Source organism: Leuciscus leuciscus (assembly GCF_965113295.1).
Source record: "Leuciscus leuciscus genome assembly, chromosome: 18".
In the NCBI taxonomy this organism is placed as follows: Eukaryota; Metazoa; Chordata; class Actinopteri; order Cypriniformes; family Leuciscidae; genus Leuciscus; species Leuciscus leuciscus.
The window spans coordinates 13,580,947-13,593,832 of NC_138742.1; the positions used below are offsets into that span (position 1 = coordinate 13,580,947).

Sequence of the window (12,886 nt, forward strand, 5' to 3'; positions counted from 1 at the left end):
ACTTTAGTATCTGACGCTGTTAATTCATATTGAATGATAGGTAAAGGAAAACGCTTAATTTGTGAGAAAATGTAAAATTGTAGGTAAAACGTTGGTGAAAACCTCATGTTTAACAGATCGCTTCAAAATAATTTTCTGGTGCTTAAACATTTCTGCACTTTTGTAACCTCTCTTCTCCCAATACTCAAGAAACAGTGCCTTGATGATCAAATCTGCCTGAAGACTGAAGCTCAGTGACATTCTACGTCTGCAAGCACATCAAAACATCAGCAAACCTGCAACTGACTAAAGCTTCCATTTTAAGGACTTCTGTCAACATCACTTTTTGTATCAATGGTAAACACCACATTAACTAAGTGTCCTTGCGAGAGCATGGCGTGCAGGAAACACATGATGACAGTTTGGGCAAGGCCTTGAGCTTAGACCCTGACCGATCTGACCGATCTCCTACTTCAACTCGAGATCCACACGGGACTCCTTCTTCCACATCCGTACCATCTCCACCTCCACTTTCCACTCCTGCTTTTTATTTGGTCACTTAAGGTGTGAGCATGGCCTCCATTCCCCTTTTTTCCAATCTCCGTTCAAATTTATTGGGTTCAGAAAAGGCCCTACTGTCCTTCTGCCGCTTGAAAATAGAGATCAGAGTATCCATTACTCCGACAGAGATGGATGCAGGTCCCAACGCATCGTCCCCATAACAAGGACATCAAAGAGAGGGACCCCCTCTTTCCAACCTGACCCCCGCGAAGATCTCCTCACTCTCCCCTCATTATGCCATTCTCTCATAGCCGTTTTGATATAAAACCCCCCACTCTAGTGGGGCTGAAGCCTAACAACATGGCCATCCCATCAACATCGCTTTCATTACAAAACATGAGATGGCGGGGAGTCAAGGACAGGGTGGCAATAAATGAGGGTGGAATACATCTGGAATCATTGTCATACAGGTTAAGCATTATGCGAACTTCATTCAGGATTGGTAAATCAGCGGCCGGCCTGGAGCTCATAACCCGCAGAGGTAATAAAGATAGAGGCTGCAGAAAGGCCCTCGGCAGGCCAACCAACCACAGATTGTCGTAACGGTGCGGACATCATATCGCAAGGCCGTGTCGGAATTAATTATGTGCCTACGCAAAAATTATGCCGTCCGCCACTCATTTCCTTTGAAAACCATTTGCTTTAGATAACAGTTATGTTTGGGCGCTAATAAAAATATCTGCACGATATTCAAAACTATTCCACACATTCTGTTTTGAATTGATGTACAGGCGAAGGTTTAAATAGGATTATGGGAGCAGAGAGGAGATGTCTTCGATGGGGGACTCATTTAATATAGTCACGCACCATTTGGTAGAGAAAATCTACTAGACTAGACGTGTCATATTTAAGGAGCACATGGGCCACGGAAACATACAGTGAGGGCGCAGGTGGAGGGGTTATAGGGTAGACCACCTATCCTAGCAAAAGCGATTGTGGTTATACTCACTGTACGGGGCCAGTGGAACAGGGTGAGCGACGTGCGTAGGCCCGGGAACAGCCACAGTCAGCGGCTCATCCACACCACCGGACCGCTGGATGGCTAGATCGACCTCCTCATCGGTCAGACCTGCACAGAAAGAACGTGGTATGACATTAAACAAATCACCACTATAAGATATTTACAAAAACATTAAAAAAAATATTTTATATACACAAGGTAATTGTGCATATATTTTTGGTCACATTCACAGACATTGTAAATAAATAATTTGGTATTTCTAGATAGTTTTCCTCATTTTAAGTAGTCTAGCTAGTAAATATTTGTAATAAATATTAGACTAATTTTGTATCTGATGGTATTGAGAGTGATAGGCAAAGGAAAACATTGAGAAAATCAAATGTTTGCAGGTAAAAACGTTGGTGAAGACCTCTGAACAGATTTCTCCAAAATAATGCTTTGGTAGATCAACTTTTCTGCACTTTTGTAACCTCTCTTCTCCCAGTATTCAAGAATCAGTGCCTTGTCAAAAGATAATCTGTCTAAAGACAAGCTGAAAATGACAGAAAACTCCATGAAATGATGTGAAAAACAGTGTAATGGGAGAGGGAAAAGTGGTGATATAAATGGAAGCGTGTCATTGACTGTCCTTTGCAACTTGCAAATAAATCTAAACGTTAAAACTCTTGCTAAACTAGGTTAATAGCACTATAAGCGGCAGACGTAGACCCGAATGAGCGGCTCTGGAGGTCCAAAGCTCTGAGCTCCACTCCATTACAGTCAGATCTCAAGAACAGAGCCTGTCCATTTCCTGCCGCTATATTTCCCCAGGTAGAGCTCAGCGGAACCCCAGACAGATAAAATGCATTATTTTAATTTCTTCATTGTAATGTAAATGTATTACATAATTTTGCAAATGCCAATATAATTTAATCTTCAGATCTTTTTTAATGATTTTAGTGGTGATTAAATTGCATAGAGGTCTCTAATGGAAAATGACAGGAGAGGGAAAAAAAAAAATCTAATATTAATATTTCCTTTTGTGGGAAAAAAAGCTGGTTTATTTCCAACACTGCATGCAGTCATTGGTCTGTGTCTTGTCTTGATTAAGCGTCACGATTCGGGCCTAAACAGAGCGGTGATGGGGAAGACGGCAAACAAGGGACCGGAGAAACACTGGGAAAGGAAAGACAGAGGCGGAAAAAGCCTGTTAGTCGAATGTACTTGTGCGTTGACATTTAATGAAGACATAAAAGCGGGGAAAACATTATGGGCTTCCTCTACAATTGGCACATAAAACCCAAATGCTTTAACATCTCCATTTAGAGCCAATGGTTTAAAAAGGCTCCAGTTTCTATTAAACTGTAAGTTACACATATCAATTTAATAAATCTACTGAATCCTACAATACACACACACTCCCTCTGACCTTTGTTTGTCCACAGTAGACTGGAGTGTGTCACGTCTGTCATTGCGTATTTAGTCTCTCTCTCGCACGCTCTTGCTCTGTTTACTGGAGATATCCCCTTGGGCATTGCGCTACTCTATTCCACATGCTTTCATACGGCACGGCTGCCTGCCAGAGAGCCAAAAGGCTGAGCTTTGCTCCAAATTGAGCTGTTTAAAGAGCAGACAGCAAGCTGTTTTTGCGCTGTAATACACACATCATAAATGTGGCAAATGCCAGTGCCACATGTGCTTAAATAGAGCGGGGAGAACTGAGAGCTTGGCAGAGAACAGAGTCTGAGCCTGTTCAGCCCTGTCTGCTGTCTGCTGGGTATGAAATCACAGTCACACTTCATAGAGCCACACTAACACTGCAAAACAATACAAGAGCGCAGCGGAGGTAGGGATGCATAGTTAATCAGGCGGTTTTATCGCTGCGTTTCATGCTTTTCCAGTAAAAGTTTCAATTTATGACTGTGAGAGAGTTTAATTATAGGAATATGGGAATTTTACATTAAAAAAATGGCTTGTTGTCCGTAGGCATGACATGATGTATTACTATTGTTACTGTCCATAACAAAAATACTAAGTGGCTAAAGCCAAAAAGTGGCCTTGAGTGGCTTTCATCATCCTCATAATCAAAACAAATCATTCCTCTAAACAATATATGCCACCGTTCAAATGTTTTGGGTCAGTTACATTTTTTTGAAAGAAATGAATACTTTTCTTCATCAAGGATGCATTAATTTAAATTTAATTAAATACAATTATATTTCTATTTCAAATAAATGTTGTTCTTTTGAACTTTCTGTTCATCAAAGAATCCTAATAAAAAAAAAATCATTGTATTAACTGTTTTCAACAAAGATAATAATAAGACATGATTGAGCATCAAATCAGCATATTAGAATGATTTCTGAAGGATCATGTGACACTGAAGACTGGAGAAATAATAATCATCACAGGAATAAATGACATTTATAACATTAAAATAGAAACCAGTTCTTTTAAGTTGAAATAATATATCTAGTTGTAGTTTAAACTAACTACAGACTGTTATAGTTGTAAAACAAATGTAGAAACATGAGCCGCGTTAACAGTGAACGTCCAGCCACGGGTAAGCAATTATCTGTATTTTATAACCACTTCAGATGTGGCTCATCCAATCAGAGTATGTAGTCGGATAAAAATTACCTAGTTATTTAACAGTTTATGGAGGTTTTTGAATGGCAGTTTCCACTTGAGATAGCAAGAGGACACAGCAGCAAAATGTTAACGTCCAGAATTTATGACACATCTCTCTCTACATTTAACCATATTCTCCTTTACTGTCAAGAATGATATTAACAAAATTTATACCGCCACCATTTTCAATAAAATGACCATGTAGCCAGTTTTACCTCTCTTGCGGAAAACTCTAGGTTGAGGTCAAAGTTAAAAGGAGGGCAGTTTCTGTGGAGGTTGAAATGGCCCTGAAAAAATGTTGAATAATTTAAGGCAAATATTGGTCATCCTGTCTTGCATGGCATTCAAAGTGCCAGGAAGCAGCCATGGCCATGTGCTGAGCTGGTGCAGTCAGCCTGTACTGTCCAATAAGCAATAATGTGTCCCTGGACTCCCTATTCATCTGACCACACCAGACTGCTTGGTGGCAGACTATTGAATGAGACTTGGAGGCCCCCCTCTCATTTCCTCTCACTCACCTCACCGTAAAGGCACTATCAGGAAGTTCACGTTTTCGTGAGTTCACCTCAGAACGAGCAGGTCGTTTTCTAAGGACATAATGAACAAATATGTACATATTTGTAATGTCATTTGAATTCTTAAATAGCACCCACTGCGCAACTACAAAGTGGTCCTCCGTGCACCCGAAGAAGATGCATGCAAATTCATTAACGCGTTTGCTTTTCTTTCGGGTTTTCGGACTCACTCAGCTGTTTTGTCTCCTCTGATGCCTTTATTACAAAGAATATGGGACGACAAATGAAAGACCTTTGAGGTCCAATTTAAAAGAAGGACAACAAGAGTGAGTTTTACATATAAAAGGAAAAGGACACAAAAAGGAAACAAGAAATTTATTAGTTTCCAAAACCTGTGGAATGACCCCTTGGACCTCCATTTCAGATCGACCCGCTGGTAGATGAAATTTTTTAAGGCATAAATTACATCTAATGACGACACCGTAAAAAAGAACAATAATGGAAAGCTATTCTGTATTTCATTATACTGTATTATTTGGTGCACCTGATACACGCAGAGCCTGTTTATGAGTCACCATATTAGCAGATGCTCAGTCGAAGCATTTGCTTTGACCTTGCCATTCTCATTGGGGCATGAAATTACGGTGGTGGCACCACGATATTACAGCTATAAATACTGTAAACTGCATATCTGGGCTACGTTTTCTATTGTCTTTCAACATAAACCTGATCGGTATTTATTTAAAGGAAAAGCCATTGCTCTCTGTATTATTTATGGCTCTATTTTCTGGGCTCTTATTTTCAGGATGTTTTTTTTTTCTCAGCCTTTTTTTAAAGAGTGATGAGGCGACTCATCCAGCCATAAAGTGCAGTTCTCCAATTTTGGCACTTGTGAACTTCATAGGGTATGAACAAGCTCACAGGGACAATTATAAAAGTGCTTACTGAAAGGCTGTCAGAGGTGGCTGCTCTTTTTTCAGCAGACCAACAAGGCTTGGATGAAATCGCTTGGTGAATATTACTTCTTATTATAATAATAATACCAGATTGAACAACAAGAAAAATACTTAAGGTCGTAAAGATGGAGGTCACCGAGAGCGTTTCTGTGAGATTTCACATGTCAAGTCCATGTCCCACATGATTGCATGCCTTAAATAATGACCGCTCTCATAGCGTATTCATTTATGTATTAAAAAAAAAAAAAAAGAGGACTCTGGTCATTTTCCTGCTTTATCGCCTTCTCCTGATGACAAAGTGAAAAGCGACTGGCCTAGGTGGCGCCGTGGAGTAATTTATAACCACATCAATCCCTTTGTCTTTTATGCAGGCCTTGGTCATTGCCATTCCTGTCCAAGAGGTGAGTCGCATCACCTTACTTGCAAACTCTTTCCTATTAATATCAGGGATGATGAACCATTTCTTTACCTTCATGTTGTGAGCGGTATTACACCTGCAGTGCACCAGTGTCCCTCATGGCCCTTTCAGCATAATGAAATGACTACAGGAAGAACACTAGCGAGGTCAGAGATCAGAGCACCGAGCCTTAGCGTTTTGTGTCTCACCCGGAAGTCCACATGCTGGTTTAAAGGAAGCTACCGGGTGAAGTTTGTGACAGGACAATATAGAAAATCCATGACTTTCTCTGTTGGAAAAAACAGTGTTACATCCCTGATTACACAACGTGGAGACAGTGAATGAAGGACAGTAAATTCTGTACCGCTGCCAACTAGCAGTCATCTGAGAAATTCAGCCTGTAGTTTTTAAGATAACGACATATCAGCGGGCACACTTCATTTTTAGTGATTTCCCCTGAGTGAGAACACAATTTAATGTCGTTCATAATTAAAATATCATTTATTAGAAACAATACTCTGTTGAGAATGTGTTTACACTTAACTAAATGTTGTTAAGTGCACAGAACGTGTTTTTGTATTCCACTGCGCTGCTTTTCCATTGATTTTCTACGAAATTTTGATCGTTCACATCTCGCATAATTTGCAACGTATGACACGCCATTCTAAAACGCAGCGTTCATGTTAAAAGTAGTTTAACTTATAAAAAACCAAGTCACAAGACCTTGCAGTATCCCACATTCCACGTCTCGTGTTTTCCAAGGCTATATAAGGAGTTCTGTGTGAATTATCCCAAAGAAATTGTAATTATTTGAGTCAGAGATCGTAATGACTGGAAGTAATGACTTATGATACAGTGAATGAGTCATTAGACTGATTCATAATGATGACACATGAGTTTAAGACTTGTTTTGATTTGTCTTAAAAGTCAACAGTTCACAAAACATTCAATTCATACTGAAATCTTATACTAAGCAACAACAAAATGTATTCTACCATAGTGCTGCGAATTCAGCAATGACGCAGACGATTAGTAATTTATAAAACATTGGTCTATCTGTGAATTAAAAATGTTTTGTTAAAAAAAATACAATAATATTATAATAATCATTTAAAATAATAATAAAATAATGAAACTTAAAATAAAAAAATAAGATATATTTTTTATGAATTAATAATTTATTAAAAATATTAATAAAAAATATAAAAAAATATTTGTTTAAAATCTTTAATCAAAATTTAGAACAAACGCATCAGAAAAGTGATTGCAGAGTGCTACCCACTAAGTTGACATCACTAAACCCACATGCTTGTTAGTGTACGTCAAATCAAGATACTGAGACATCGATTGAAGCCATAACTGCCAGAAAAAAAGCAAAGAAATGTTCGTTTGCAGATCTTTCTCAGTACGATAATTTTGGGAATTATTGGTAAAATTGTACAGACCACAGTAATTACAGTGTAGCGATTACATGCAGCTTCTTTAAACCACCTTTCTTTAAGGACAGCTCATACAATTAACACAAGCCTAGATAATAAGTACATATACACCCACATTTGGAAAGCTCAATCAAAGAGTGATGTAATGATGTTCTGGGAGATTCACAATTTACACTGTAAAATGACCTGCTTAGAAAACATTAGTGCATATCTCTGAATGCTTACCGAGACCAATCACATTCCCCTTGAAAAGAGAGGGAGACAGAAATACTGAGAGAGAGTGAAAGGGGTGGAAATCACGGAGGTATCCTTCAGCACGGATTAGAGCATAAGGCATGTAAATAATACGTGTAGGAGAGATTGTTGTGTAAAGACGCTGCAACATGTAATCAAAGTGCTTCCTATTTTCCCCTTCATCAGCTGCCCGCCACTATGGCTGCTTGCTGCAGGAATCCAATTTAACTCCCCACTCCACCAGAAGATGGTATTGTTTTATTTTATGGGGACTTTGACATTTCTCACCGTTATTATAGAGCAAAACTGGAAAATATTTACATAAATATGCCATTAAACTGTATTAGAAATTAAGATGGATGGATATTAAGGTCTTGTTTGGGGGGGGGAAGTGACTGACCCGAAATCTGATCTCTGATCTTTGTAACGTCCATGATGCTCCTCTTCTACTTCATCATGACGGACAGATCAACAATGTCACCTTATAATATTGCCTTATACTGATTCCAAACTAGGTAGTACTTGAAAAGATTTTAATGTTTTGTTAAATCTATAAAACTTGTTAAAAATGTTTTTTTAAACCTAAAAAAATTCTTTACAATGCAAAAAAGCACTCTGAAATGTCATTTCCTGATCCTGTTTCCCTTTCTCCTCTTTCTCATAATCTCATATCAAGGCATAAAGGTATAAAAAAAAATATATATATATATATAATTTGTAAAAAAATTTTTAAATTTTTTTTAAATTTTTTAAAAAAAATTTTTAATAGAATGACATTGAAATTTTAATAATAAATAACATAGCAGGGCTGTCAAAAAATAACAAACTATTTATACAATGGTATGTAGTTAATAGCTTATGTAGCTGTTTTGTTAAGGAAATAAAACTATACAATACTATATAATGATAGGGGTACATTAAGGCAATTTGTGTGAATTGAAGTCAATTTCTACAACAGAGCTCTATACTCATCTCACACTACACAACAATACACCGCTCTTTCCTATTTTCATCCCATCAACTGTCTCAGACTATAAAACCAACCAATAACAAACTAAATGCAGTTATAAAATATAAGCTTCCAGCCTATATTTCTCATACTGTTTCAGTTTGAGGGGAAGCAACTGGGTGAGTCTATTTTTCACCCACAGTATTGATTGCTTTTAGTTTAAAAGTGACTCATTGTAATAATGGCACTTTAATAATATAATGCTAAATTATATACAGTGTAATATGAGTTAAAAAGGGACAGATTTCTGGTCTGGGGTTGATGAGGGGGTACTTAAGGCTTAGTCATGTGGCAAAGGGCGTACTGTACATATACTGTATAAGAAACAATCGGGGAAACCGTTGTAAAGCACTGATCAGTGGAAAAAAACTATAAAATGAAATGCGAGATAAAACTTAGCACAAATGGTTAAATGAAGCAATGATGCACAAAATTATATAGTGTGGATTACAGACAAAACTCTTAAATGCCAAAGATAATCTAGACGAGTACATCAACCATTACTATTGAAGAATTTGTTCCTGCATTTAGCAATTATTAAATTGACCTTGGCTTAACCCTATCCTTAATTAATAGGTGTTAGCCATAAACAGTGAAAATTAAAGGTCACCTTCATAACCACTGATCCGTCATTTCAGCTAGCTTTTTTTTTTAAGGCATGCTTTAATATGAACGATGTTAATCAAATTAAACTTTCGAGAAAACTCCAGGAATGGAGCTGAAAACACTGCACGAACAACACACAGAGCAGCACGTTAAAATTGCTTCTGTGAGCTCAGCAGGGCACTGGGAAAATGGTAAATTTCAGGAGAAATTTAATAAGGAGAAATTGGCTTAAGATTACTCAGCACTTTGCTTCTAGATTAGTCTCCCTCCTACCCTTCAAATTGCACGAGTTGCTTTCAGAGTGATACAACATTGTGACATAATTACATTGTTGAAGGTGAGGCTCAGTAGAAATGGCTCGGTGCTGACACAAGACGATTTTCCAGCACATGCAAATTCACACACGGCTCACTTTAAAACCTGTGCTCTTCTTCCATTTGAGGGACTAGTCAAAACAAAACCGTTTGCATGTAGACAAAAGGTTGCTGATTGCGAAGCACAATTAAAACAAAAAGGTCATTGTGACTTTAATCCGAAATCCGTTCTTAACAACAGGCATTATGAACTGTATACGTACAGTACTTACAAATCATTCCTAAATCATGCTGGCTTAATTAAGCCGTCGCAATGGGAAAGTCCATTGAGAGGATATTGAATAGTTGTCTATTCCAATGTTTAACATATTTTCATAACTACGTGACAAGTGGCAATATCACAGCGAAGTGGTCCTCAGGGTGCAAGCGGCTGTCCCACCCAAAATTGCATGAGCGAGCAGAGAAAACGTAAGAAATTAAACTTGAAGCGTTGGTGATAACTCGTCCGCTGTGGTTGTAAACATTTTTGTGCTCTGAGTTCTATCAATAACCTCTCGGTTACAAGGGTCGGTAATTAAAAGGCTAGTGACCTGGAAATAGTGTCCTCGTTCGAAGATCTCCAAATGTCCGCATAAAAAATACAACATCAAATTAGAATAGCAATAGCACAAGGCCGAGTCTTCCAGCTATAGATCTATTGATGTTCAAACACACCCTGGGGACACATTGCCATGATAGTCCTGAGTTCACCGTGTTCCCTGGTTTTGCTGTTCGGAGGGGTCAAAGTCAATCTAAATATACATTATACACACATACAAAATGGAGACTTGTACACAGATACATGTATGTATGAATTATATATAACACACACATAGTGGGGTCTGAGAGCACATGATCGTAAGGTTTTGAACAGATTCCTGGAATCAGCTCGAGCACTGCTGTCATTCAAGAAAAAAAAAAAAATAAAAATTAAATATTAAAATTCATGTTAATAAATAAAGTGTTTTTCTCTAAATATTTTTGTTGATAATATAATTTTAATAAAAAATAAAAAAGAGCTATAAATAAAATAAAATACGAATTAGTACTTTAAAAAGTAACTAAAAGAGTGCAAAGCTTTCCGAGCAAAACAGAGTTATCAATCAGACTTCAGGACCACACTGTTCATTTTCTTGAATTTAAAAATAAAAAATAAAATAATCAGATAAATAAATGTTTGGAGAGAGGGAATATAATTATTATTTATCCTTTTCAGGAAGCATAATGAAAAAGTCACATTCATGTGGATTACAGGGACCCATTGAACACTATTGACTTCAGTTGGCATGGAGGGGGGAGGTTGACCTATCATGAAACAGTGACACACTAGCATATTAATATTTGATGCACCAGTAGACCCCTTTGAGAAATCCATTTGAACCACCAAACACACTTTCTACACAACACAAACATGATGCATATCGCTCAGAACCTGCAAATACCTGCAGCTGGATACAATTTCAGTCGTACGCATTCGAAATAACCACATTTCGCCCTGAACATACAGCATATTAAGCCGCATAACCCAGCTGTGAATTATAAATGAAGCTGATCTACTGCTAACGAGAAGCACTGACCGAGGAAAATCCTAAAGATATTGAGAAGTCATAATAAGCCACTGATGTGAACAACAGCAGCCGGCATCTATGGATTTTGTCTCTGGTTACCCACACCGATCATTGAGCTATTTGGCTCGTTTTCCTCTGTCCCTCTATATAAGCACCGTCGTAGGCCAAATCCACCTGCCTTTACCATTAATTAGTCCTGAGAGGACAAATTTCATTTTAAATAAGAACTAAAAGGAAAAGTCGTGACAGTACTGTATGTCCGATAAGCACGGCTCTGCTAAGATTTACAATTATCAATACCGTGCAGAGACAGATGAGTTATCGTGTTATAAAGGACAATGCTGACCTTGCTAAACTTCAATGTAATCAAGATAAAACTAATCTGACCTTTGTGAAGGACTATATTTTATTTAAAAAAATTATATGCATTTCAGCGCCGAAGTGATCGTCATTTTATGTGACTGATTTTAAAGTTTTAAGACCTGCTGGCAAAACACTCAAATAAGCCGTAAAGTGAGACAGATTACATTGTGCTTCTCGGTTTCCATCACTGCCGCCCCCCAAAGTGATTCACTAAAACATCACAATGTCATTTTTGGTGCTGGGTTTTAAAAAGAAAAGAAAAAAGAACTCTCAAAAAATATCAAAATACAGCGTAAGGATTGATTACTATCCAGCACACACTCAGGCCGGTGATCTGATCTGAAAGGGGGTTTTGCCATAGGAGAGATAGTGGTGGGTTATGCATCAAACACACATATTGATTGATACCTAAACTGCTCTGAATTTAGAGTGAATGCATATGTATGCTCACAACACGTTACTTCTCTGGTCGATAAAACTTTCCGATGCATTCCAGTGCTTTAATATTTATGATAACAGCTAAATTAAGTAAAAGCTTTAAAATGCTGGGAGGTAGCATAATTGACAATTCCATTGTAAGTGCAGGAGGGTTTGTCAATATTAATTTTCTGGATCCCAAAGCGTCCCAACTGATGGGTCATTTATCCACACAGCTGGGATCAAGCTCTCTGCAGTCCGATCGACCCCTACTTGACCCTCCAGGGCATGCAACAATGGCCTCGACCCCTGACCCTTAAAAGCAAATGACCTCACCCCATGAAAATCTTTGGACACTGGACTACATGCTGTTCCTAAAACTGAGCAGTCTTTAAAGGGATAGTTTACCCAAAAATGACACCCTCATCATTTACTCACCTGAAACCTTTATGACTTGATTCAGTGGTAAAAAAAAAAAGAAAAGAAGATATTTACAGCAGAAAGTAAAAGCTGCTCTTTTCCACACAACTGGGAAGTAGATGGTGAACATGTCTGCCAAACCAGCATTTCTGTCATTTTGCCACATAAACCTTTCATATGGCTTCAGAAGATTTATCATATTAACTACTTTTTGATGCATTCATGGGACTTTTTTGTCCATTTTGGTGCTCAACAGCATCGGTCCACATTTACTTTTGTTGTAAAAGAAAGTAAGAGAGCAGCATGAACATTCTTCAAAACATCTCTTTATGGGAATATGAAAGGTTTTGGAATGAAAAGTATTTAAAAAAAATATCTATATGTATAAAAAAATATTTAGTGGTAAACTGTCCTTTTAACCTGACATTGCAAAAAGGCTCTCTTTACTAAACTGATTCTACTCATGCCTGAAAGAAATAACGAAAGCATTAAGTTGGT

General features: G+C 37.7%; 1 protein-coding gene across 1 annotated transcript in view; it reads right to left on the minus strand.

The window, feature by feature from the left end:
* Nucleotides 1-12,886, minus strand: part of pex14 (peroxisomal biogenesis factor 14) — a 70,865-nt gene that overhangs the window by 25,501 nt on the left and 32,478 nt on the right. The window contains exon 4 of the mRNA XM_082144925.1: nt 1,490-1,609. Coding sequence (XP_082001051.1) covers nt 1,490-1,609 — 120 coding nt within the window. The remainder of the gene's footprint in view (nt 1-1,489; nt 1,610-12,886) is intronic.